The following is a 26,548-nucleotide window of genomic DNA, read 5'->3' on the forward strand; positions in this document are numbered from 1 at the left end:
CCCTTTCCCTCCCAACATCAAATCTTACCCATATCCTTGCCTTGGAACCACGGCACGGCCGGGAGGAGTGAAGGACGGCTTCGAGGCCGCTTGCGCCCTGATCCCATCACGGGTCATAAATCGAATCCCCAATCCCAATCAAGACAAGAATCGACAGACAGATCGACGAACTCGCTCAGCCTTGACGACGAACACCTCGGAGACACTGGCTGACACACCCGAGCCTGCCTTGCCGTCCGTCTGCAAGCCGCATCACCTGCTCCCACGTAACATCATCCTACAATCCTGACCCCTCCCGTTCTCCTCCCCTCCCCCGCCCATTTGCAGGACAGAATAATATTCCCCGCGAAGCGCAAAACGAGCACCAACACGATCGCACATTGCGCTATTGTGTGATCTGGGGATTTTGGGTCTTTAGAAAAGGAAGTGTCGTGTCTTAACTCTGGGATTTGACTCGAGCTTTATCATCGACATCAATTCTGTTGGCGATTCAAAAAGCGCGACAGCGACGAACCAACAACTGCGATAAGAATCGCCGCGCGCATGCAGTGCATTCGCGCTTTCGGGCCGCTGCCGTTCTAGTGCAATCGCGCTACTCAATCTTAGATGTCCTTGACACCAGCAGCAGCGTCGTCGACCGTCGTGATTATTTTCTGCTCGTCCCGTCGTGCGTGACACAGACGCCAGTGCCGAAACTTGTTCTTATTACGAGTCGTCGGCCTTCATTTCCGCTTTTTCCCCTCCCCGTGAAACGGGCTGGTTTTTGGTCGCGCGACAGCTTTCGTGCGATTTGAGGACTCCCTTGCATCTTCCCTTCATCACTATCGTCAGCGTCACTCGCGCTGTCGCATTCCTCGACAGTTTCGAGTGCAACGACGGTATTCTCGGATTCGCAGGGTTAGGTTTTAACACTGAACGTGTTGGTTGTGTGTGTGTGCGGTGTGAGTGAGTGAGCAAGAGAGAGAGAGAGAGAGAGAGAGAGAGTGTGTGTGTGTGTGTGTGTGTGTGTGTGTGTGTGTCTTGGTCTTGCTATTGATCCCAAGCCTCAAGACACATATCGCAGGCCTAGTTGATGCTGGTGTGTGCCGGCATCCGTTGCGCTGGTCCTCGGCGTGTCAATCGTCCGTTGGCTTCTTCAATGCAACTCCCTAAAGCACCAGTGACCGCCTGGCTGCGTCCAACGCGGCCTTGCTTGTGCCAAATGGTGCCTCCAATTTTTGTGTAACCCTCCCACTCTGTGTCTATGCAGCCATTTTAGATATTGTCAGAACTTCCATCATCAGGCTCTTTGTCTTTGTCTACCTCTGATGCGCTCAGAATTGGGAACCTTCTCGTCGGCTACCGCGCCGACGCTGAGATCCCAAAGTTCGAACTTTTCGGAGCCTATGATTTGCGACAAGCTTGGTGCCTTGTTTGTGGTCTTGTTAAATCCTGGCCTTTTTGGACCCGGGTCCCAACTTCGGCCCTCGCACAGTCCCACCCTAGCAGGCTGAAGAGAGCCCAGATGGAAGGATCTCGAGAACGCTTTCACATTTCAACGAAGAACTTTGGCACAAACCAACAAAGCTAGCCACAATCATACGAGCACAAGCAAACACCACGAATCGCCAAGATACGGGGATTAGGCCGCAGGCGGCGGCTTCTGCAAAGCATTTGGTAAACAGTCGAGGGATGATGCAACCCTAGTACCCTGTCCAAAAGACACCACCTCGACTGCCCTTTTCTCTGGGCAGCCAATCACATACTTCTTGGCGCCACGCCGTGCCAAGACCTGCCCACAAAGACCCCTCTTTCCGGCACAATTCCAACCGCCCGCAGGGCCCAATGGGATCGGCTCCCATGCCAGCTGCATGTTAACTTTGCATTATCGCGTCTGCGACGCAACGAGCTGTCGCTATGTCAATGGGGTCGACGGCGACCATGTTTGCAAATAGTGCGTGTTTCCGTGGTGGTGCCGTCTTGGGCGCAAGGATGCCATTTGGAAGATTGGCTTATCTAATGGCTCGCAAGCGGGCCAGGGGATAGTTTATGCATCTAACCAAACTAGGCTAGTCGCCCTGATATATGCATATCAGGCTTATCAACTTACGCATGGTGACGCATTGTTTCCAGGGGGGTTACAACGCCCAGCAGCATCAAGCTGTCAGAGAACCAATCTCGTCCGGTACCAAACATTACCATCCCTCGATGAACAGGTGGGGGTTTTGTGGTTGTGCCACTTGAACGGAGTTCTAAGTAGAAGTTTGTTTGGAAACCCCGCGAGTTTATGAAGTTCGCGTCTCGGTTTCTCGGCTCCATCGTGAAACCCATTGGCAGCCCAGATATTATACGCTCGCCAGAGAGATGTCGATTTGATACCCAAGGCCTTTACATCCGAGCGATCCCTTATATCCCAAGATTCCTAATTTTACATCCAAATGAACGCCAATATCCAATTCTAATATACAAGCCCATTCTATCCCCATTGTAAGTCCTTCAAGCTACCCAAAAACAACACTAACCCCCATCTCTTCCCCAACCAACCTCCACAACTCACCCTCTCTCCAACCCCCTTCGCCCCTATCCCTCCTCTTCCAAACCTCCCTCACAATCTCCCACGCCCTTCCAATATTCCTCATCCCCTGCCTCTTATCCACAACCGCGAAAACCTCCGTGGCCAGCGCCCGATCTCCCACCGTCAGCGCCTCACACGCCGCAACAAACATGGGCCACAATAACGCCGCCACAGGCCCCCCGTGCGCTACGACGAGCGCGCAGTGTGTTAGTGCGAGGTGCGCATGGTGCTGGATTTGTTGGGTGCGGATGCTTGCCTGAGACGAAGACGGGGGAGGAAGAATGGCGCGGTAGAGATGGACGAGGGCAGCGTGCCGGTAGGCCATAGAGTTGTGGTGGATGGAGGAGAGGTGGGCTTCGAAGGGGTCGGAAGAGGGGAGGACGCGGACGGAGGCGAATGAGGATGGGGTTGATGACGGGGAGGAAGGGGATGAGGCAGAGGAAGGGTTTGCTGGGGATGATGGCTGAGAGAAGTCGACATCTATTTCGTCGGCTGCGCAGCCGGAAGGTTTTTTGGCGTGCCAGCGCAGCAGGGCACTTTCGATGCCCTTGGCGGCGGTTTCGAGGGCTGTGCGGAGAACCTCGACGTTGGTATTTGTGTTTGTTGAGGAGGGGGCTTTCGCTGATTGTGCCGCTATCGCAGCGTCCAGCTCGGAGCGTAGAGCTCTTAGCTCAGCCAGGCGATGGATGATGGGCCAGAGGGTTGTTGTCATACCAAGGAGCGTATCGACGTCGTTGAGGGATGACGAGGGACCGGAATCGGAGTCGAGAGATGGAGAAGGAGGAGGAATAGGTGTGCCGAGGGGGGAGATTGGACGCAGGCAGCCTGGCTGAGGGGCTGCTGAGAGGGGAGCAGCGCCGTTGGAAAGGGCCGTTATAACGTCGTAGAATCGGAAAGCCTACGTCGTTAGTGTGGGACGGACTCGTGGGGGTTTCAGGGGTAAAAAGGGGAGACCTACCCTCTCTAGAAAGGTGCTTGTTGGGTCCGGCGGGTCGGGCATCGTACTCATGATCGTCAGAGCGCCTTTTAGATGGCCTGTGACCATATTCGAGTGGCCTTTTTGTACAAGCTGTCTCGGTCAGCATCGCGCCTGTACCCCACCCCCCCCTTCCCCTTCTCTCCTTTTCTTTTTTATTTTTCTTGTTGCTTGCAGGTCTAGTGAAGACTTACACACTCATAATAAACCAACAACATCACTGTTGCAAGCATCTCATTCCTCCTCTCCTTCTCTCCCTTTTGAATCCATCCGGCCAACCCCCTTAACGCCATACTATGGAACCAAACTGCATTCTCCTTCCCCTTCTCCTCCTCCTCCCCCCCCTCATCCCCCCCTCCGAGGCGATACTCCTTATGCCCGCTCGAAAGTGCCAGCAACGCCCAAAACACTGGCGTCGGCTCGCCCTCCCTCATCGTTAGGGGCAGCACGAATCGCTGGAAGGGGTTGCCTGTCTCCTCGCGCAGGACGATGCGGTGCGAGAGAACGCGACAGAAGTGGAAGAGGAGGGCGCGTCGATGGGGGTCGGGGGTCATTTCGATGAAGTTCGGCGGGGAGAAGTGAGGGATTGTGAGAGGGGGGATGAAGGCACGGTAGGGGGGTTGATGGGAAGTTAAAGTGAGGGCGTTAGTTGCGGTAGGAGGTTGTTGGTTGTTGGGATCGTCGGATTGGCGGTCGTGGGTGTCTATTGGAGAGAGAAGGTCTGCTGTTTGGGACGGTATTGGCGGGTAGAAGGGAGAGAAGCTATCGGGCTTGTTCCCGGTTGGGTATCGGGTGTGATATGGTAGGGACAGCATGCTGTTAGGGGTTGTTGTTTGCGCCCTGCTTCCAGAGTATGGAAGTTGGCCGGCAGTTGAAGATGATGATGCTGCGGCTGACGCAGCGGCTATCCTCCTGCACATCTCGTACATGCTCGACGGCTCTCGATCCTCCACAACGGTATCAATTGGAAGTGCTGATTGTGCTGTTGTAGGTGTTGCCGATGCTTCACGTCTCCTGGGCTGCCTTTGGCGCGGCTTTATTGGTTCGTAGGAGCACTCAACGCCATGGCTGATGCATCGAGAGCAGCTGGGGCGTCCTTCGTCGCATTTTTTCTTCTTTTCCTTGCTGTAGGCGATGTCAGTCAACGACCAAGTTCAGTGGAATAGAGCTGTTGTAGTGAACTGAGCAACGTACGCACCAGTATGTACATCCTGCGTGGAGATGTGATGTCAGTTGGTCCGTAATCTTCCCATAGGTTGGTCAGCAAGCACACGTACCACCTCGTGAACGTTTTTTGGGTTGCTTGGGGGGGGCAACACGAGTGTACAGCAACATCTTTCCCTCTGCAACGTTCTGTCCTGCTAGCGGGGCCCCCGCTGGGGGGCTTGGAGTGAGGCTTTTGCTCGTCATGATAGGCGTGTTAGGATTGAAGTCACACATTAAACATTAACTTTGCTGTTGACACTCGGCGAAGAATATCGTAAATGGACGGATGTCTCTTTCTGTACAACCCTGTACCAGAACTCAATCACCATGTGGCAGATCAAAAGGCCATATATACAGATACAGTCCGGCACTTGTCCCTGAGCAGGCACCTGCCCTTCCCAACAAACTCCCCTAAGGCCAAATTATATTCCACAGCACATCACACCTCAGGCACTTCACGAATCACGAAGCACCCAAAGCAGCCACCCATGCCAGCCCAGAGGTCCCAAGCTCGGAAGGCTCTCCGATTCCCAGACAAGCATCACAGCGTTTCACTTCCCAAGACAGCAACTCTTGCATCACACACCGCCAGGCCCCAATCTCAACCTACTCTACAGGGACAAGCTGGGTATTAGCCCTGCTCGTTTCCTGAACCTTCCTGAACCTGGTGCCCGGCTCTCCATCGGTAGCAGCCGACCGAACCCCGGCTCAGCCCCGCGCTCGCTTGAAACGAAGCAGCAGCTAGAAGCATGCGTCCAGCGCGCCAAGTCACCAGGGCAGTCGTGTCAATGACTCTCCACCAGCCAATGAGGGGCTGCCTTTTGGCGAGTAGCTCGGCAGAAGCAGCCCAGCCGACCGTCGAAGGCTGCGAGTTTACAGTGTACACTACGGATTAAGCATAAAACGGCGCGCGCACGGGGGGAACCGTGGCATTCGGTGGACGGTTCCGTGGCCCGTTACGGGTAACAGGGGCATATAGCGGGGGCTCAGCGATCGGGATGGGGGATCGGCAGTCGTTTGATCGGGCGAAGATGGTGAGGATTGGCGAGAAGGGGAGGGGGAGAGGCCGGGGTTGTTGGTGTAGTCTATGTAAGAGCATGGGGGGAATTCTTGCGCGCGCTGGAGTTGGGCATGGCGCCGGGCGGGCGTGTGTGGTCTTAGTGGTCACCCTTGGGTCACCTTGTGGTGTGAACATGAGATCCGAACGGAAGGGCTCAATGCCATCTCCGGGGAGAGTAACATTTTGCTGTTACTATTCCAGTCTTGGCTGCCTGACCTACCTGCTTAGGAGGGTGAGGTCAAGGTCTGGGGCTCGGGAGTTGTGTAGAGTTGGATTCTGGTGAAGAGCTTTGGCCCGAGGTGTTCGCTTTTTTTTGCCGGCTTGCCTTCTACGGATCGACAAGGTTACGAACAAAGGGACTGGGGACTGGAAGGCAACTGTCAAAGCGTCCAACCCCCCCCCCTCCCCTGGTTTATTCGTTAGCAGAAGACTTCGGGAAGAGGGTATAACCGACAACCACAAAACAACCACTTTCACAGCAATAAACCGGTATTAATTAATAGAAAATTCATTGCTTTATCATTCCAGCTAAGTTTTTAACCAAAAACTGGTGATTTCGAGCAATAAAACTGTGGTTTACAGTATAAGGCTGACCAGGAGCCCTGCCCAAAGTTCTGCACTAACAGTCAAACAAGAAGTGAATGAGCTATGCGGATTTCGGAATTCGCGTGAGCTGGCCCAAAGGCTGTCTGGGGCTCTTTCTAGCCTTCTAGAACCTCCCCGTGGTGTGGTGCAAATCGGGACCTCGCTATCCCCGATGTCCACACAGCTTGCTTACAGAGCAGAGCGGCATGTGGTTAGTTGAGCCAAGGTCCCCCTGCGTACGGCACACTGTGCAAGATCACATGTATGTAGGTATCTTACACACAGATACAGGATCGTACTGCCTAAGGCTAGAGCCCGCTTGATGACTCCATATGACTGGAGTGCTGGGATCTTCTAGCGTTGCATCCGCTCTTGACCATGCGGCTGAAACACTCACTTTCATCATGAGGCTTTTCTCTATGCTTGATCAAACCAAATTATTGCTCAGCTAGCGAGAACTAGTATTAGATAGAATTTCGACACGAAATACTTGAGACTTGGATTGCTATCAAATGCTGGCATATCGTGTATGGTCTTGGCACCTGACTGAAGCCCCGGACTTCCGATCGTCAGTCTTCGCTGCGCAGCGGGGCAACAATGGAAAGTTCCATACATACTGTTACAGTCAGCAAAAAAAAAGTCATTATTACATAATCATGACAGCGGCTGCCAACGCTCTGCCCAGCAGTTGACAGCTGTCAGCCCAAAACTTCCAGGAACCCAACCCAGATTCGCAGAAACAAAGCCCCAAGAGCCAACTTTGGGACGAAAGCCAACACCATCTCCCGAGCTCGGGGCGCGGGCTGTTCGACATGCGCCGCACGAGCAAGCGGTCATAGTGCGAACAAATCACATTCGGCACGATGGTGGAAACTCTGTGGTCGGCAACCGGAAACCCGGCAGCCAGCCGTTGTAACAGGACGTAAATGCCAAACGGGGGTTGCCACAGCTTTAAGCGGCGGAGGAACTAAATTAGCGCGGGGTCCAAGCAAATCGAACGCTCCCTGACTCTGAGCGATGAGTGGTCCGCTCGCATTTTCACCGGCTTCGAGGGCCCGCTGCTTGCCGATCGGATCTCGTTGGCACCAACACTATCTTTCGTCAACGGTGTTCGAGAAGGCAAGAAGACCGAGGTCGAAGATTCGGTTCAGTACGGACAACATCGTGCGATAGCTGACACAGGTCGGTTTGAGGGAATGCTTGTCGGGCGCTGGGCACTCAAGCAGCCTTGATTCGAAGCTGAATTGTGGGATCCTTCGGATGGGACTCTGTTCCGTCTTGGCCCCTGGGTTGTGGTGAGCGGTGGTCCAGTGACACTGTCGGTGATGGGCTGGGACTCGGCAGAGGTGCCCGTTGACACCATCCTCCAAGCCTCCACTGCACAAGTTAGGCAAGCGGCCGGCTCAGCAGCACGCGAGATGATTGTTGAGAGGAAGATGATTGGTGAAGGTGTTTGGTGGTTTTCCTACTAGAGAACCATAGATGCATTTTTTTCTATGGAAGATCTGCCCCAGGCATTCCACGGCTGCGAACTGTTGCAAATGCGGTCGTCCAAGCCACCTCTGGCGGCACCGGTGTTATTTCGGGCTTCATGGTTTTTTTTCCTAAAGAGTTTGAGGCGTTGACATCCCATCTTCGACTTCGATCTGACACTTGACGAGATGTCTCATGAAGCATGAATTTGATTTACCTGCAGCCAACTCAAACACAACGCCCTGCACTACTATCACTCAATACGTGAAGCGCAAGCTCTGTGTGGAAAGAGTATTCCGAGTTTACAACTAACCCGAACTCTGATGAAGTCGACCCCAAGGCAGCGCTGGAGGTGCCAGGAAGAAGACGCGGCTTGGGCTGGCGGCTTTTGCAAAAACGATTCCAAAAGCCCGTCCCGCCCCCGCCTGCAACCACTCACATCTCGGCGACACGCAAGTGGCGTTCTGCAAAGCTGCACGCTTGCTGTATGCTTCGGCCTGGGCCCCCGCGTTATGGATCAAAAAGAGTCGCTTGCCCAGCCTTATCCCTTGTCATCTTGCCGTCTTTCATCCCTGACAACGCGAATCGAGTTCAAAGTGCCTGTGACGGATGAGAAGAAACAACAAGCTGGCGATATCGACATCGGAGAATTTCAAAGCAACCAGCGTCTTGCTTGGCTACCCGCATGCAGCCTATGGCTTCAAGCTCGTCGGCAACGCCCATGCGCCGTTCCGTTTGAACAGCGTCGATCCCGATTTTCGCAGCCCGGGTAATCTCCCAGCAAGCATAACCGGCCCGTTTTACCACCTCGAAACAGCCCGCTATCGCTATGCCCAGTTTTTGGTCCTGTCCGTCCTGCGTTGCACTGCTGTGTATAGCGTTCCTGGGCCGGGAAACAGCCGCATCTCTCACTCCGGGGAACCGCGTTCGTCATGACGTTCTGCACAGGGTCGCAAAGACCGAGGCTCAGGCCCGGGCTCAGGTTACTCCGCCGCCAGTGCTACGGAGGGATGATGACGATGACGAGAAGGCGCGTCTTGAACTTACATGCCCGGTCGAGCATCATTTGTGTCCGTTGACGCTGAGTGGGGGATGCTGTCCGAGTAGATATTCATGCGCGGCGGATTCGTGTTATGCAACGACTGCTGGGCCGACTACGGCTTGTGGGAGGGCAGGATATTACAACTGTGCTGCGACAGATGGAGGTGAGTTGTGGTCTTTGGAGAATATGACGGGCTCGATCTGACATCAGAACAGGGGGTTGCTGTCCTGTCGGCTACATCTGCACCACGCGAGACTCTTGCATACCCCCTCTAGGCGCGACTGTCACGCCGATGCAATGCCCAACTGGCTACTACCTTTGCCCATCGACCCTCAACTATGGCTGTTGCAAGACTGGCATGGCCTGCGCGCAGTTTGCGTGCTACTCAACCGACCCCGTGACATCGACTTTCCTCGAGACCATCACTACTACGGTCGACGACAAACTCGTCACGACTGTTATCACTTCCCTTAGCATCTCGACCCCTACTGCGCCTACTTTATTCATTGAACAGCCCAATGTCGCAGCCAAGTTCATTCCCACCGCGGTCACCAAGGTCCCAGCTAAGACGCCCTCCAGCCAGTCAGACAGTTCTGACTCAAATGGCGGCTTGAGCCCCGGAGCAATAGGCGGCATCATCGCCGGCGTGGTTGCCCTTTTAATCGTGGTAGTCATCGCCGCGTTCCTGGTCATCCTCCGGCTGAGGCATGTCCAGCAGGCCTACGAATCCTCATCACGGACTCGAACAGAGGACTCTGCCAGCCGTGGGCACAGAGGGGCAGTTCCCCAGTCTTATACATCCCCTCCTAATCCTCCCCCAATGCAAGAATACCATCGCACATCCGGCATCGACGACGACATGAGCCTGAGCGTTGAACCCTCCACGGGGCTATACCGCGACCTCCACAGCTCCAGCATGCCTATCTCCGGATTAGGCCATTCCCGTGGTCGATCTGACTCAAGCATCACTCCCGCCCCATCTCCATATAATTGGGCTGGTGCTTCCGAACTGGGAGCAGACTCCCCGACCAACAACCCCGGTTATGCCTACTACCTCGACAGCCAGCAACAAGCCCAGGCTTCATACAGCCCGCACCACCGCCGCATGCACAGCAACAGCATCACAACTGACAACTCGTCCCCACGCGTCCCCAGTACGGGGTATCAGTACCCTACTTACCCGCGCCACTGGCGACAGCAGAGTAACACGAGCGAGTTCTCTAGTGATGGGAGTGAGCATGGCGGTGTTCATGCCCCTTTGATGATGCCTGGTCACAGACGTCATCCGAGTAGTTTCTCCCAGAGCCAGAGCCAAGGCCAGGGGTTTGTATATGGTCCTCGCGGGTATCAGCCGGTTGTTGTTGCGGATGAGGCGGATTCGACTCCGGTTTATGAGCTTGAGGGGGAGGGGTTTGGGAGGGTGCAGCAGCAGGTGAGAGCTGATGAAGGGTTAGTCGGGATTGCTCCTGGAGGGGGTGTATTGTTGCCTGGAGAGGGGACCGTGGCTGCTACTGGGGCACAGCAGGGCCATGAGAATGGTGAGGATGCATCGGGGGAGCAGCGACAGCAGCAGCAACATGGTCGGAGTAAAAAAGAAGGAGCATGATTTTAGTCATTTTTCTACCCATATTTGGCCTTGCAGTGCTCACGGGATTGGGGGCATATCAGATTTGTGTTGATGATTGTATTTTGTTCTCGGTTGTTCGGGAGCGGGAGCGAATTTGGTTGACTTAATTAGCATGTGATGCTGACATAGGGCTATGGGTTATGACTGTTGCGATTTATATTTGGATACCCCCGGATTATACATACATATTATGGGCAGCCAGAGCTACTAAGTGGATTACATACCCACGTGCTTGAAGAGATCGACTTGATATGGCTCTTTCTTTTGCATTAACTCAAGATGACAAGGACCGCATAGATTAAGAAGGGAACCATTATCAAGCCTGATGGCAAGCGCTCACTGCCTTGAAATGAAGCTGTTTGGCATGCTCTCACCCCGACAGCTGGTCGACCTTTCAAATTGTCATCTCCAGCTACTGGCGTCCTCTTTCTCAAAGCACTGTATGGAAGAGCTCAAACCATCCCTGCAACCCCTGAGGTAGAGTGTAATCACAGTATTCCAAGTTACTATAGCCAAGACTCTCTGCCAGAACAATTCATAGTCTATCACCGACACTAACAGCCTTCAGATGACGTTGTCCTAATATTTCTTGTTTTGGGAGCTCAAGCTTGAATTAGCAGTCACAGTGCGCTTTGTTGAGGCGATCAACAGTCCTGGCTTACAGGATCTAAGATGCCCTATCTGAATCACTCATACACCTCACTGCTGATGCAATCAGTCTTCGGATAAAGTCATCTGGACTGTTCTCACTCTAAAGACCACCCTTATCTCAGGAAGTGAGTTATGGCTTGATGAAGCAGGCCTAAAGCGCTTTGTTGTAAGCTTCGAAAACAACCCCCAAAGCCCCGAGCTAAACTGCACGAATCTGACCTGGTCTGATCTGGATGGCATTCACCAGCCAACATCAAGATCCGGGCTGGGGAAGTAATGTGAACTCTTTCTGTCAGAACCGCTTCCTTAAATATCGGCTGTCTTCTATCCTCATACTCGTCTCCGTTATTGCCATTTTGTTAGCAGTTTTGTGTATTTTCATTCTCTAAGATTTTCTCGATAATCCAGTTACCAGTGAAAGGGCATGGTGTTGCTATAATTATTTTGTCCAGCTTTGTATAACCCAGCCGCCTGCAACACGAGAGTTTGCGCGCAAGGCTTTATGTTTCTTTCCCCTGGACTTTAACTAGCAAGAATGTGAAGAGTTTTTTTTTTTTTTTGCCCCCAACCAATCAACAGCATACTTCTAACACTTCTCATCAAGTAAAGGCTAAGCTGCATCCCTCATGGGCAGATGTGTTCCAGCTTCAGCTTTGCCCAGTTGGTGCATTTTGGGCTTCGCTCAATATAGTTGGTGGTGAGCGCCTATGCTGTCAAGCCCTGTACGTTATCTGGGAGTGTTTCCATGGCGAAAGGATGGATAAGCTTAAGCGACGCCCCTGGCTGCAGAGTTGACGTTTATCGGCTTTTCTGATGATTTTTTTTGTTAGAAACTAGGGACACATAGCCTTGTCCTACCCCAACAGAAGAATGCCTTCAATCTGCATACGAAACTTTGGTGCTTAGCTTATAAATCTTGGAATCAATGTGCCTCAAGGCTCGAGCCTCATAGATTCATCCTTATCTCTCTATCCATCTTGTCATCTGTTGCAAAGTCTCTGAAGTTGACATGACCAACAGGATGGCCACTACTGAGGGGTATTTACTTGACACGATCAGTACCCCTGAAGGATATGTGATTAACACCATGATCACTCTCGATGGGCGTACGGTCAATACCATGGTCACTCCTGAAGGATATATCCCCGTTCCAACAGTCCAAGTCGAACCTGAGAAACTGAACAATTTATCTGGATCACCATCTCGTCACTTCTCTTAAAACAGCATATATAGGCCGCCCTCCTGTCACTCCTTCTCTTCACAGCAATCCCTCGGGGAAGCAACTAATCCAAAACAGCCACAAACCAAAACTCGGAGCAATCATGCCGGGGGATCTCCATGGTGGAGCGTCTCGTGGCGCCTGTTGAGTTCTCTACTCTTTAGCATCCTGCTTAAACTGGTTCTTTGGTTCTTTGTCAAAAAACCCTCCTGAAGCACATGGGAACGCCGCGTCTTCAGCTCTCTGACCATCTTCTTCTCGTCACTTGTCAGCTTGTCGGTCGGTTCGTTGTTGGGATTATTGGGAGCCGCACTTCGTTGGTCACTGTTAGCAGCGCGCCCGCATACCCCAAGGGAAGTCGATCTGCTCTTGGGCATTGGCAACTCTACGGCAGCAGTCAAGCTGCTGACGCATTGCTCGGGAAGCTGGCGGTCTGGGAGGTTTAGGTTGACAAGATGGTCGACTACCGCGTTAATAGTGTTTGTCAATCTGATTGTCGATATCATCGGACGGTTAAGTGTCGCGATATTCGGGTTTTTGTATGACTTGAAGAAGAATGTCGTCTTTCCCGTTGCAGTCACCGATTTTGGCGATCAACAGTGGATGCAAGGGAGTAAAATTCTTGACAAGTTAGGTAAGTAACTCTTACCATGATACCAGAGACGCCAAAGCTTGGATCGGCAAACTCAAGAGGGAAGAATTCGCAGGGAATTGGGACCTAGATGCTATTTCAAGTCATTTGAATTCAGACAATATGGTCACCTTTGAACTGACGGGCATGATGGCCACGCCTACTACGTTTAACGAAAGTGACCAGTCAACCTGGAATATGAAAGATATCGGACGAAAAGGTCTGCATCGCAATGTCGATGAAAGCACACGCAACGTCACGTACACATATTACCTTCATGAGTATCGCGGCCTAGAGGATTACCCATCCACGGATAAATTTGTTCGTAGCTCCTCAACCTGCAAGGCTCGCACTACATTCCAAAACGATGTATATGAGAATGGAATGCATGTTGGGACCATATCTGACGGTAAGTGTTCGCCCAGAGACAGGCTTCTGCACCCTGGAACTTACAAGTCGTGATTCAACAAGGCATGGGCAAGAGCTTTGCGCCAGAGTCGTCTGAGTTTCTACAAGTAATGCACACAATAACTCGGTTGCAGTATACAGCAAGTAGCTTTGTATGGGTCATGGACGCGAGTAATGTTTTCCGAGACAATCCGCTTGCTTGCGTCAAGAGTTGTAAGAACGTTGATCTTATCCATCTCCCGGACTTTGAAACCGGATGCCACAGATTGACTAACATGCTCCCCTAACTCCATTGCAGATATCTACACCAATGGCGGGCTCCACGATTTGTTCATCCTACAGCATCGGGCTAGCCTCCTCATGAATGCACAACCTGCCTGAGTGACCAATCGGGACTTCCTGGCCTGGGCAATGACGTGCTCTTTAGTTTCCCCAATCCCAATCGCTCCGAAACAGACGAAGGATGGACCAAAATCCCCCTACCTCCGAGCTACGAACTGAAGGCCGCGCACCTGACAGCCCGTGTACCGGTGTTATCCATCATCGGCGCAGAGTTACGGCTCCCACGGGTACTACGGGCTGAAGAGGCATCAGCTGACCCAGTCATCACGACCTATCTCGAAGTGAAGTGGACGCGGGGTGCTAGGGATCTTGGCTGTGCTGATGGCCGGACAGCTACTGGCGGTAGCTGTGGTTGTGTTTGTCGTGGGTAATGTGCCAATCCGTGAACATGACAGTTATCTGACGGCGGCACGGCTCCTGCGAACGGCCATGAACACGGCCGAGGCTAGGAGCATGGCCTCTGCAAAAGAACTGGCGGAAAGTGTAAAGGAGAAACTGACCACGGAGGGGATCAGGTATGGAACGAGGGTCATAGATGAGAAGAGGAGGTGCATGGATGTGTGGGAGGATGTGGAGAGGAAGTTTCCGAAGGATGTTAAATATGATTGAGAAGGGGTCATACATGGGCCTGTTCCTTACCTATAGATCGGGGTCCAAAGTATTGGCATAGACTCGAAATTTCGGAACGGCTTTACTGGGCTTAGTACATTGTTAATCACTTATGCAACTCAAACAATCTCGGTCTCCTCATATGTAGTTCAAGATAATGCCCAGTTCCGACCCAGGGGCCTCATCCAGACTTAACGAGGAATTTTGGATACTAGAACCAGAGCTTATAGAATACAAAATCGGCGCTCTTCAGCAATTTATAAAATTTATTGGACTTAAAATACTTAGCAAACTCGCCTGTTGTCCATGGGTCCTACTAACGTAATGTTCGGCTTCTGAAGCCGCATCGGAAGTCCGCGGATAACTTCAAGGTCTTTGTTTCGAAGCACTTAATCCTCACTGAAGCTTAGTAAAAATGAGCAGAAAAGAAGTCACGCAGCCTGTGTTTACATCTACAAGATGTGATTATCACTGAATGACAACTTCCCGGTAGTTAGTGGTAAGTAACAGCAAAAAGGGGCATCACTCACAATAGCGCCGTGCTCAACCCTAACCCCTAACTATCGGGCTGATTGATGGACCCTAAATGCCAAGCCCCACCGTTATCAGGGTTAGGGTCTCAACAACCCGATAAGCCCAGAATCCAGGGGCTTATCGCAGCGTGTCGCATGTCGCCAGCGCCATTCATCATCCACCAGCCAGCTGCCGCAAACTGGCCTTGTCCACATCCCCTTGCTGGGTCTCTCTATTCACCCACCAAACGACGACGAATCCCATCTGGACGCGAGCCGACCCGGCCACGCAGCGCAGCGCAGAACTGCAAATAGGAGGAAGGAAGATAAATAGTTTGGGGCTTCGTGATGCCTTCCGACAGGCAGCAACAACAGCAACCTCGACGACAACAGCAGAAATTCGATTCGTGGTCGGTGACATATTGGACGGCGGCGAGTAGCAGGGGGACTTTGATATAGAGGGAATCACGAAACTGGCTGGTGGGGACGATCGGAGCCGAGCTTTGATATCACGGCCGTGACAACAACGACGAAAAGGAATACAGACGGAACGCGAGACAACTGACTGATGCGACGTATGGCTGTAAGCACGACGACCACAACGACGACGAAGACTTAGTTTTGCGACTTAGGGGATTTGTGACTTTCCGAGGGTAAGAGTCCGCGACCCGTCGCTGGACGGATTGATTGAGAAAGCGCAGCTGGCTCCCACAGCCAGCTAAGTTTGGAGTCCGGGCCTTTGAAAGACAGGCCTCACGAACCGAGCCGTCTGACGACAACTCGAAGCGATTAAACTGCCTGCCCACGACATCGGCTTCCAGAGCCTGCGAACGACAGACTGCCGTTTATCTTTATCTCTCTACACACCGCACAAATACCCACGCCAAAATGCACTTCGCCCTCCCTCCACGCAAATCCTCCAACCCGCCGCCGTACCGGCCGCGCTCGTCGCGGGGCGGAATCCTACAATTTATCCCGGGCCGGCTGCGACGAGTCCGACCGCGGGCGATGGTCCTGGCGGGGGTACTCTTCCTTATAACACTGTTCTACCTACTTTCTGGATCAGGGGGGTCAGGGAGCAGCAGAAGTAGTAGCGGGAAAAGAATCCCCAAGCTCGCGCCAACGGGCCACCCGCCAGTGGTGTTAGTGACGGTGTTGGATGATAGGAAGTTTAGTAAGGGGTATTTGGAGATGGTGAAGGAGAATCGGGAGAGGTATGCTGAGATGCATGGTAGGTTCTCCCTTCTCACAGAACGATCGGGAGCAGGACATGGCTAACCTCAAACAGGCTACAAAACCTTCTTCCCCAGCGTCACAGACTACGACCTGGGCTCAGCGCCCAGCAGCTGGGCGCTCGTCCCGGCAATCAGGCACGCGCTCACCACCTTCCCTAACTGTCGGTTCGTGTGGTACCTGGACCAGACGGCGCTGATCATGAACCCGAAGCTCAAACTGGACGAGCACATCCTGGCGTCAGGCAAGCTGGACGCGCTGATGAAGAAGGATCACCCGGTCGTGCCGCCCGACAGCATCATCAAAACGTTTAGCCATCTGCGCGCGCAGGATGTGGATCTTGTGGTGACGCAGGATAATGAGACACTCTCGCCGGGGAGTATTGTCGTTAGGAATGGTGACTGGGCGAGATTTTTCCTGGATACGTGGTTTGATCCGATCTATCGGACGTATAACTTCCAGAAGGCGGAGACCCATGCTTTAGTATGTCCAGTTCCTCGTGTCTCATGACTTCGACAGTGCTAACAAACGCCCAGGAACACATCGTCCAATGGCACCCGACCATTCTCGCTCGCATGGCTATCGTCGACCAGCGCGTGATGGGCTCGTATGCAGAGCGCGCTCCAGGGCTGGAGGAGTGGCGCGAGGGTGAGCTTGTTGTGCGGTTCGGCCCGTGCAAAGGCGAAAGTGGCCCGCAGACATGCGAGCAAACGGCGCAGCCGTATATCTCCATGTGGAAGCAGGCATTTGGGGTGTGAGAGACGTCTTCTTGCCTCATTCCTCTTGGCAGAGATAGGGATTACTTGTCTCTGTAGATGACTGATAGATGATGGATTATACGGTGTGGGTTGATGCGATGACGGGGTCGATCCTTGATCATGAAGGGTTCGGCTGATCTGGTCGATGGTTACTTCTACCTTTTCTTACCATCTAGACTCATCAGTTTGGACACCTGGCTGGGGTTGGGGATCTGAGTTATCAGGCATGTGTGGTATCTTTTTCATCAAAGGCAATGTAAGGAAGGAAAGGCGTTAGTTGTTGAATCGATATACCTAAAGTACCACCGACCTACCAGGTAATAAATGGCAAGATAATTACTGGTTTATTTTTTTTCTTTTTTAATTTTTTTTTCCTCATCTGCCAGGGCCGAGCGCTTCCGCGGTCATCTGGATGAGTGTTCTGTACCAAGGCCGCGGACTCCGGCTTGAAGGGGAGAAGCGAAGCAGTGAGGGGGTGATCTGTGGGTTGGACGGGAGGTTGGGCATGCAGTTGGGTTGCATCCGCACCTGTTATGGATTGCTTGCCTCGGGGAACGAGTGCTTGTAAACATGAGGCGATATATCTTCCATCCTCGATTGTGAGATGCATCAACAACTGTTGAGCACTTAGTCGCCGCTCTCGCGCCTTGTTATCATGATCGCATATGTCCTTCCTGAACAACCTCTAAGGCTATTTCCGGCAGCCATAACGCTTTAACACGATGTCTCTCCCACTTTAGAAGGTTACTCTCTGCCCTCTACACAAACTGGCCTAAGACATTACCCGGCCAAACTGCGAATTCTCCCAATCCGGCACGGGCGACGTCACATCGGGGAACGGGCAATGCCTGATTTGCTAGCTGCTCCGACATGGGCTGCGCTGCCTCCGTGCGGGCCACGAGACACCTCGCGTGCCCGCCGTCGAGACAGAGGGGCACCGTTGTAGCTGCAGGCTTGATGAGTGAGAAAGCGTTGGGTAATGTGTGACGTGGTGTTGCATTGGCACCGGTCTACTGTATGTGCCTCTGGCTGCGGTAGCCAAATCGTTAAAGAGTGGTCCTTGAGACTCGAGAACACCTGGAGCAGAAAAAAAAAGTGCCTGATGAAAGGTGGTTGGATCTCGAAGGTCGAGCAGAGCACCTGATAGGGCTATGGCAAGATGAAAGATGACAAATGACAACTCGATATTACGGCCACCGAGATCTCATAATGATACCCGATGGCGTGTTCCAAAGCTTCAGGCTGCATGTGCCATGTGAAGTTCTCGGATAACGGCAACGGACCGCGTCTCGGCGGGGCTCAGACTCGCCAGCGGCTCTGAAAGACAAAAACGGGCGCCGCGGGGAGCCGTCACGTCAGTGGGGGGACGCTGAGGGGACAGCATCGGGCACATGCAAAAACCCCGGGGCGCGCTAGCCCGAGACAGTGAACAGTGGGGCCCAGCAAGCCACTCACCTCACCTCTCGCCTGTCGCCTGTGCTCAGTGGACAGTGGATCCTGGGAGCTATTTCATCATTGGTTTTGCAGGCTCCTCTCGGACTGGACGGTCACTCTTTTGTGATTTAGTCCGCGCTTTCCGAGCTTCGGCTCCTTTTTTTTTCTTCTTTTCCCTGTCTCGAGAAGAGTGGTTTAGTTTGTTGATTGGATTACGTCTCGACAACATCACGGTTGATATATCACCGCTGCCAGAGTCCCTGACGGCTCAATATGCCCAAGAGACCCGCTTTACCCGCAGCTCACTCAGCGAGAATCCGGGAGGGCCTGCAAAATGTTCAGCAAAAGACTAAGGCGAGGGCAGCCAGCCCGTTGTCCTTCGTGAGCTTGGATCTGTAAGAGTCCCTCCGTCCCTCAGTCCAAGTAAGGTAAACAACCCCCTGAGCTGACCCTCTCTCAGTCTGCGCAACATCATCTTCTTCTACTTCCTTCTGCGCTGGACGCGCCGTGCGCTCTGGAAGCTCAAGGGCCGCGGCCTGCTGGGCACGCTGCGAGAAGTCTATGGAGACACCCGCCGCGTGCTCTACGGCTACTTCCTGCGCCTGCCTGGCGTGCGTGCCAAGGTCAAGAAGGAGGTTGACGGCGCCCTGCGCAAGCTGGAGTCCAAGATGGTGCCCGCCGACGCTACTCGCTATCTGGCCCTGCCCAAGGAGGGCTGGACGCAGGAAGCTGTGCGCAAAGAGCTTGACGCGCTGGCGAACATGGATCATACCCGCTGGGAGGACGGGTATGTCTCGGGCGCAGTCTACCACGGCGAGGATGACCTCCTGCGTCTGCAGACCGAGGCCTACGGCAAGTTCACCGTGGCGAACCCCATCCACCCGGACGTCTTCCCCGGCGTGCGCAAGATGGAAGCCGAGGTCGTTGCCATGGTGCTGAGCCTGTTCAACGCCCCTCCCGGCGCGGCAGGCGTCACGACGAGCGGCGGCACAGAGAGCATCCTAATGGCGTGTCTCAGCGCACGGCAAAAGGCCTACCACGAGCGTGGCATCACCGAGCCCGAAATGATCCTCCCCGAAACGGCCCACACCGCCTTCCGCAAGGCCGGAGAGTACTTCAAGATCAAGATACACGTCGTCGAGTGCCCCGCGCCAAGCTACCAAGTCGACATTAAGCGCGTGGCCCGTCTCATCAACCGTAATACCATCCTGCTCGTTGGCTCAGCCCCGAACTTCCCCCACGGCATCATCGACGACCTGACTTCCCTCTCTAACCTCGCCCTTCGCAAGCGCATCCCCCTCCACGTTGACTGCTGTCTCGGCTCCTTCCTCGTGCCCTTCCTCTCCAAAGCCGGCTTCCCCTCGGCCCCATTCGACTTCCGCCTGCCCGGCGTCACCTCCATCTCCTGCGACACCCACAAATACGGCTTCGCGCCCAAGGGCAACTCCACAGTCCTCTACCGCAACCAAGAACTTCGCGCCTACCAATACTTCGTCGACCCCTCCTGGTCCGGCGGCGTCTATGCCTCGCCAGGCATGGCTGGCTCCCGGCCCGGCGCACTCATCGCTGCGTGCTGGGCATCTCTCATGTCCGTCGGCGAGGAGGGGTATCTCGCCGCCTGCCGCGAGATTGTCGGCGCCACTAAGCAGCTCCTGCACCGCATCCGGACATCCCCCATCCTCGCCGCCGAGCTGGAAGTCCTGGGCGAACCCCTCGTGTCAGTCGTCGCCGTTCGCGCGAGACAGCCTGACATCAACATCTACGACATCGCCGACGGGATGGGCGCGCGCGGATGGCATCTGAATGCGCTGCAGAACCCGGCCGCGATGCACGTCGCCGTGACGAAGCCCGTGGCGAAGGTGTGGTCGAGGTTGGCGGACGATCTGGAGGCCGTTTGTAAGGAGGAGAGGGAGAAGGTCGAACAGAGGAGGAAAGAGGGGAAGGATAATAAGATGGGCGATACGGCGGCGCTGTACGGAGTTGCGGGCAGCTTGCCGAATAAGAGCGTTGTTGTGGAGATGGCGAGGGGGTTTTTGGATTTGTTGTATAAGGCCTAAGCTGGGAGTTAATTTCTTTCGCTTGTTATTCTGTTCGTGTTTTAGGTTGGTCAGGGGCTCAGGGTTTTCGGGATGGTTCTTCTATTCATTAGGTCGGGAGAGGATATCTCATTGTCTTGCATTTTCAGGGGCTCTTCATTTGTATTATCGGAGTGTCGAGTTAGTTCCTGGGAGAAACAGAAAGTGTGTTTTCGAGCAACTCAATAGAGAGAGAAGAGTTCAATGGAACGGAAGCATGGAAGCGTAATCGGAGTGAGACTTCCCACTCGCATGCTGATGCGTCATCCTGTGAGCTTAGGTTGCGTGAAGCTCTTCAACAGATAGTCCTAATAGCAAACGGAGCCAGTGAAGACAGGAACACAGTGTATTTACAGTTAAGCAAACCTACTCAAGGTAGGAAGGCCAAAAAGAGAAAAAAAAAGAACGTACAACACCCGGGATTCGCTGGTCGTCACCGACCCAACTACTAACCGGGCCCTCAGTGGCTTAACTAGGGCAGAGCGGACGGGATGCCGTGCTTTCCACTGGGTATGGTCGTACGTACTGGCGTGCTGCACAATCCAAGTTTATGAAGTACAGCTGAATTAAACATGAAGCATATGAAGAGCACAGATAAGATGGCCATGACTGAACAACTTGACTACGCAGTGAGACTTCAAGAAATAAAAGGCATCTAAAAGGAAATCTTGGATACGGAACCATGCTCAAAAACACAGCTTCATATCGAGTACAAGATCACCTCTGCAACCTCCAGATGGGGTGCAAACACGAATGGTAAAATGCCCTTCCCCGTCTCCCAGTACAACCGTGCCGTCTCCATATCGCTCACTTGACTGTATATGCCGTTCATCTACACGGAGAGCCTCAGCTTTACTCAGACAAAACCGAATACAAGCACGAGGCTGTAACGGAGCTTAACTATGAAGTGGCAGTAATAGCAAACCACCAATGCAATTCGACACCCAAAATTGACACAATGGTGATGATGAAACCTAACCTAGCAAGCCGACCATTAAGAACCAGACCAAAACCGAACCGAGTGATGAACCAGTGCTGCTAGAGGGGGAAAAAAAAAAAATCAAAAAGACCACGCCCACACCATAAACACAACAACACACACACAGCCAACACAATCTCCCAAACTACAGAACCAAAGCTAGGAAGAGGGACGGGGAAAAAGAGATATATCCCTTCCCTCTACCCTTCAAACTCAACACCCACAACTTTCCCCGTCCCCGCCTGCGACGCACCTATACCTCCCTCCCCAACGCCAGTCGCAGTGCCAACTCCCAAACCTGGCATCCCCTCCCCTCCTGCTTCCGCATCCGCCCCGGTCAACAAATCCCTATCCTCACTCCTCACACTCCTCCTTTCCGCATCCCCCTTATATGGGGCGAGCCTACTCGAACTCGGCCCACCATATCGCCCGTCATCCTCCTCGTCCTCATCCTCATCTCCCGCCTTCCTATTAGGCAAAGGCTGTCCCGAAGCAAGGGCATTCCTCTCCAGCTCTTTCTGCGCCTCTTCCATGCGGCGCTTCACCTCCGCCGCGACGCGCATCCCGTCGGTGACGATGTTATCTAGCACACCACGCAGGCCACGGCCTGCAGCAGCGGCAGCGGCAGCGGCAGTGGCGGCAGCGGGACCGGCGCCAGTGATGCCGACGGGAGTGGGGGCCCCGCTAGGCCGGGAGCCAAAGCCAAGACCGGCGAAGGTGGTCAGGCCTGAGCCACTGGCCTGAGTCTGGGTTGCGGCTGCGGAAAGACCCTCGACGATGTGGAAGGAGGTTGGGAAGGAAGACTCGAAGAATTGCTCGAGGAGCTCGTCGGCGAGGACGACCATGCGGAAAGTGGGTAGAGTGATGTGGAGGGGATTGGCGGGGTCGAGGGCGATGTTGGCTTTCTCGGATGCCGCTCTGGAGACGCGGCGGCGGGCTTCGGGGTCGTCGTTGGAAGATGGGTTAAGTTGAATAGCGGGGGGATTGAAGGTAGACGGGGGTCGTTGGGCGAATTGTTTGGGGCTGGCCTGGGGGGAGTTCATGGTTAGGAGGTCGTCTTCGTCCTCGGAGCCGTCGTCGCCGATGGCGAACTTGTCCGGGTCGGCCAGCTCATCGTCGGATTCGTCTTTGAGTGTGGTCGACTCAAATTTTTCTTGCGCTTGTTGCACCGCGCTCTCCTGGTTCTTGGGATGGTCCGGATCGGCGTACTCAAAGCACCGCCTGATGAAGGCACTCACACTCCCGAGGAAGCGCTCGCTGACCGACTGTCCCGGCACGTCGTTCACGCCATCGCTCAGATTGAGTGACGAGTTCGAGGGAGACAACGTCCCCTCCAGACCGCGACGAGATAGGAACAGCAGGGCCTCCGACATGCGCAGGATACCTTCGCGGTCGACCTTGCCATCGCCATCGTCGTCATGCAGCTCAAAGAAGTAGTTGATATTCCCCATGATATCCCGCTTGCTCTTGATGCGGGCCATACCCGAGACAACATTCTGCAGCGTCAGGCTGCCGGAGCCGTCAACATCCCACTTCCGGAACAGACGCCGCATAAACTCGTGGTCAGCCGGCTCGGGTCCAGCGCCCCACGGAGAGAGAAGAGCGTCGGCTTTTCTGGCGCTGCCATAACCCCTATCTTGCAAACCATACAAATCCCGACGCGATGTGCTGGGTGAATCCGAGATGGCCCACTTGCAGATGCCCGCCAGGAACTCGCGGAAGGCATCGTAATCCATCAAGCTCGTGCTCGGGCCGAGCCCGATGCGACCCCTTTCGACGCCATGGTCGCCTTCGCTGGCAAGTTGTGCAAGGAGCGAGTTGCGGCCCGCAGCCTTTGCGCGGCGGGCCTGTTCTTGCTTGATCATCTGGTCGCGCTGCTGACGCTCGTAGAGCACACCGTAAAAGCGGTCATAGAGCGAGCTCAGCTCATCGTTAGTGAGCAGTTTGCTATCCGGGCCCAGGTTCCGGATGGCTGTGCGCTTGGCGAAGCTCTCGATGTTGCTGAGAACGGCGTCCTTGTTCTTCTGGCGCAGCTCGGTGATGGTGCTGTGGGTGATGCCTGAGAACTCCTTGAAGGCGACGACCATGAGCTCCTGGAACTTTGTGACAGCCCGGAGCTTCGGGTTCTCCGACTTTGGATGAGCCGACTCGTCCAGGCTCGCGAAGTAGGACTTCAGGACAGAGATGAAGGCACCGTCGTCGGTCGCATCTAGAAGATCCTCGCCGTTGATACGGAGGATAGCCAGGCCGACCTGAAAGAGAACCTTCGGACCCTCGACGAAGAAGACATCGAGAACACGGAAGGCGAAGACTAGAGGCATGGAGTTGATGTAGAGCGACAGAAACCAAGGAAGCGAGACGACAGACAGCTGAACATCACTCTTGACGAGATGTTCCCACAGAATGGGCATGGTGCGCTCGACCAGGCACTCGAAGACCTTCTGGTCGAGCAGAGTGCCATACATGGTAGTAGAGTAGTATCCCGGAACGAGTCGGTCACATAAAGCAGACAGCAGGAAGAAGGCCTGTGTCTCGGACATGTAAATAAGCAAAGCGGCAACGACGATATTCATGGCCTGACAATAGCCAACGTCGGCATTCAGCCAGCTGTAGGCGGTCAGGACCCGGCGCAGACGGCCGATACCCTCTTCGCTCTGGAAGCCCGGATACTCAGGCAAGCTGCGGTTCAGGTCCTTTTCGATCTCGTCAATAGCCAAGGACTCTTTGCCCTGGAACTTGGCGAGGGTGTCTTGGTAAAGCGTCGGGTTCTCCAGACGCAGGTAGAGCGAGCCAGAGGTCAGCTCCCAGATCTCACCACGCAGCCGGTTGGGCAGACCAACGCGGATGAGCTTGTGGAAGGTAGGCTGGCGGATCAAGGTCATGTTTCGGCCATTGTCGCGCAGATATTCGGCCCAAAGACGCATCTTTGCACGGTCACGCAGCTTCTTCGGGTCTCCTGGGTACTTGAAGATCATACCCAAACCGGCATCCGGGGGCGTGGCGTTCTTCGCATCGTCGGGACGAAGGAGGTACTCGGAGTAGCAGTCGGCAACAACTCGCTTCATACGGGCGACGTGGACGACGTTGGCGCGCAGGCCCTTCTTGAGACCGTCGCAGAAGCGCTCGCAGGCCTGGCGGCTACCGGCCAGCTGGATGGTAATGCGCTGCTCGCGCAAGTCTTTCCTGTCCTTGTCCTTCGCAGCATCCTGGCTGATGCCGTTCCACGTGGTGATGGCGAGGGCGAATTGGAAGTTCTGGCTATGTAGACGCTCGACTCGGCGGATCGCACAGAGGGGGAACGTGAACCCGTTACCGCTGGGGCCGGCACCGTGTGTCTGGCCGGTAAAGAGGAGGGAAGAGGAGCTGCTAGCTGACTGAAGAAAACTCGAAGGGGTCGTGCTGAAGCAGAGGTAGGACTCGGAGAGGTGCAGGCGACCGGCGTACTGGAAGCCACGGTTGGCGTCACGGTCGGACTGGGTGATGCCAGAGGGAGGGATTGTGAGCTCGGCGGGGATCTCGTAGAGTGGGTGTTGGGACGAGGGCAGACGGAATTGGCTCTGGAAGAGGTAGGCCTTGGAGGGGTTCCTGTCGTCGGAGGAGAGTGAAGTGAAGCCCAGGCCCTGCGAGGGGTCCAGCAGCTGCTGAGCCTTTTGGACAAGGCTCGAGAGGCTGCCCAGCATGGTGGTGGAGCTGCCGGGCAGCGTACAGACGGACAGGCTATCGTGGGCTTCCTAGAGAGGCAGGGTCGGGGGAGTTGGAAGAAAGGAATATGGATGTGGTAGAAACGGGATGGAGGCTCGAAGGTCAAGGGATTGTGAGTTGTCGTCAAGGCACACGGGTTCGTGTCTTCAAGATGGGGTCGAGAATGCGAAAATGCGAAAATCCGGACTTTGTTGGCCCGGTAGCGGATTGGGCGTCCCCAGCTCAACCGTCAAGCTTCAGCCTGGCGTCGGCAGAGCTCGGAGAGGCGCGCAGCTCGCGTTTAGGGAGGACGACAACACGACGTGGGCGGTGATGCGGACCCAGGTCCAGGCAGGCGGTGGATCAAGCATCAACGTCCTCCCGCTGAACCAGGTCCCACCGGCACCGTCTCACGAGGCTGCTTGGCTGCCGCGAGCTCCCCGCTAGGGCTGCGCCCACAGCCCACTGTGCTCGCGGCCGACAGTGACCAGTGGTTGGACGGTGATTGTGAGAACCACAACCCTGGGGCCTGGGCGCCTGAACTGCGGGTGCGGGCTGCTGTGCGATCAGTGCGGCCCCGCAAATATGGGGCTGTTTCCAGTCTGGGAAGGACCCCTGCAAATCAACGCCCAGCGCCGCCGCTGCGGAAAGCTCTCCATCTTTTAGGGCCTCTGATTTCTGGGCTGCCGTCATCGTCGACGGATATTCGTTTACCAGCAACAGTCAAAGAGTCAAGATGCCATCACATGTTCTTACAAGCACGTGCCGTGCTGCCCTACCAAGAGGTTGTTTAGCTCCAATCTGCTGTCCGTTATGGTTCTTTAAGAGGTCTGCGTGCTCCTCACTGAAATGCCAATCTTTCCACGCTTACATGCCTCTCTGTTTGCTCGTTTCGGCTTCTTCCGACCGTTGGTATCACACAGTAGTTTTTCCGGTTCTCACATCACGGCTCACTCCACCAAGCCTCTGCTCTTCTGTTTCTTCTGGAGTGGCATCCTGTGACAGGATATGCAGTCCTCAGCGCGGTTTTTCTCGACAGCCTTCTGTGGTTTTCTACGCACATCCAAAAGCCGAAACGGTGCCAAGGTCCTCGGTGCAGACCCCCGCCCGGGCATGGTGCTGTCATATCAGGATGCCAGGTTGGCACAGCTTACGGTGGTGGCATGCTGATTGGTAGCCAACCTAAAGAAAGGATGAGAGCGGTGCTCAAGCATGAAGTCTAACCATTAAAGAGCCTCAGCATCGACCTCTCATCTCGATTTAATCCGGAGCCCCGTCAATTTGACACTACCAAACAACCCAAGTAGTCTGGAACATTTTCCAGGCTGGTGTAAATGGGAGTAGGCGCGCTTAACGGCAGGTAATATTTCAGGACGTGGCATTCTGCAGCCGCTTTTTAGCACAGCTACGTTCAGCTACGTGCCAGCGTAACCGGCCGGCCGTTTCCAATTCCGTCAGCTTGCCCATGCCAGCCCCTCCATTTAGACCTGAAC

At 54.4% G+C, this 26,548-nt stretch overlaps 6 protein-coding genes across 6 annotated transcripts; 4 read left to right on the forward strand and 2 right to left on the reverse strand.

The window, feature by feature from the left end:
• Window positions 1–1,065: 1,065 nt before the first annotated feature.
• On the reverse strand, window positions 1,066–4,940 carry CTHT_0007860 (zinc-finger transcription factor of the Zn(2)-cys binuclear cluster domain type-like protein; the record flags this gene model as incomplete). The annotated part of the gene is made up of 6 exons (XM_006691253.1): window positions 1,066–1,241; window positions 1,303–1,383; window positions 2,537–3,452; window positions 3,725–4,655; window positions 4,729–4,741; window positions 4,808–4,940. The coding sequence occupies 6 exons, from the start codon at window positions 4,938–4,940 to the stop codon at window positions 1,066–1,068; spliced, it is 2,250 nt and encodes a 749-aa protein (XP_006691316.1).
• A 3,523-nt stretch (window positions 4,941–8,463) lies between these two features.
• On the forward strand, window positions 8,464–10,502 carry CTHT_0007870 (uncharacterized protein; the record flags this gene model as incomplete). Its single annotated transcript, XM_006691254.1, has 3 exons — window positions 8,464–8,702; window positions 8,803–8,924; window positions 9,172–10,502. The coding sequence occupies 3 exons, from the start codon at window positions 8,464–8,466 to the stop codon at window positions 10,500–10,502; spliced, it is 1,692 nt and encodes a 563-aa protein (XP_006691317.1).
• Window positions 10,503–15,783: 5,281 nt separating this feature from the next.
• On the forward strand, window positions 15,784–16,886 carry CTHT_0007880 (alpha-1,2-galactosyltransferase-like protein; the record flags this gene model as incomplete). The annotated part of the gene is made up of 3 exons (XM_006691255.1): window positions 15,784–16,126; window positions 16,184–16,611; window positions 16,665–16,886. The coding sequence occupies 3 exons, from the start codon at window positions 15,784–15,786 to the stop codon at window positions 16,884–16,886; spliced, it is 993 nt and encodes a 330-aa protein (XP_006691318.1).
• Window positions 16,887–18,593: 1,707 nt separating this feature from the next.
• Window positions 18,594–20,377, forward strand: CTHT_0007890 (sphingosine-1-phosphate lyase-like protein; the record flags this gene model as incomplete). Its single annotated transcript, XM_006691256.1, has 2 exons — window positions 18,594–18,715; window positions 18,781–20,377. The coding sequence occupies 2 exons, from the start codon at window positions 18,594–18,596 to the stop codon at window positions 20,375–20,377; spliced, it is 1,719 nt and encodes a 572-aa protein (XP_006691319.1).
• A 1,197-nt stretch (window positions 20,378–21,574) lies between these two features.
• CTHT_0007900 (GTPase-activating protein gyp2-like protein) lies at window positions 21,575–25,054 on the reverse strand (the record flags this gene model as incomplete). The annotated part of the gene is made up of 1 exon (XM_006691257.1): window positions 21,575–25,054. One exon carries the CDS (start codon window positions 25,052–25,054, stop codon window positions 21,575–21,577), a length of 3,480 nt encoding a protein of 1,159 aa, XP_006691320.1.
• Window positions 25,055–25,247: 193 nt separating this feature from the next.
• Window positions 25,248–25,502, forward strand: CTHT_0007910 (uncharacterized protein; the record flags this gene model as incomplete). Its single annotated transcript, XM_006691258.1, has 1 exon — window positions 25,248–25,502. The coding sequence occupies one exon, from the start codon at window positions 25,248–25,250 to the stop codon at window positions 25,500–25,502; it is 255 nt and encodes an 84-aa protein (XP_006691321.1).
• Between the last annotated feature and the right edge of the window lie 1,046 nt (window positions 25,503–26,548).

This window comes from Thermochaetoides thermophila (genome assembly GCF_000221225.1).
Source record: "Thermochaetoides thermophila DSM 1495 unplaced genomic scaffold scf7180000011812, whole genome shotgun sequence".
NCBI classification, from domain to species: Eukaryota; Fungi; Ascomycota; class Sordariomycetes; order Sordariales; family Chaetomiaceae; genus Thermochaetoides; species Thermochaetoides thermophila.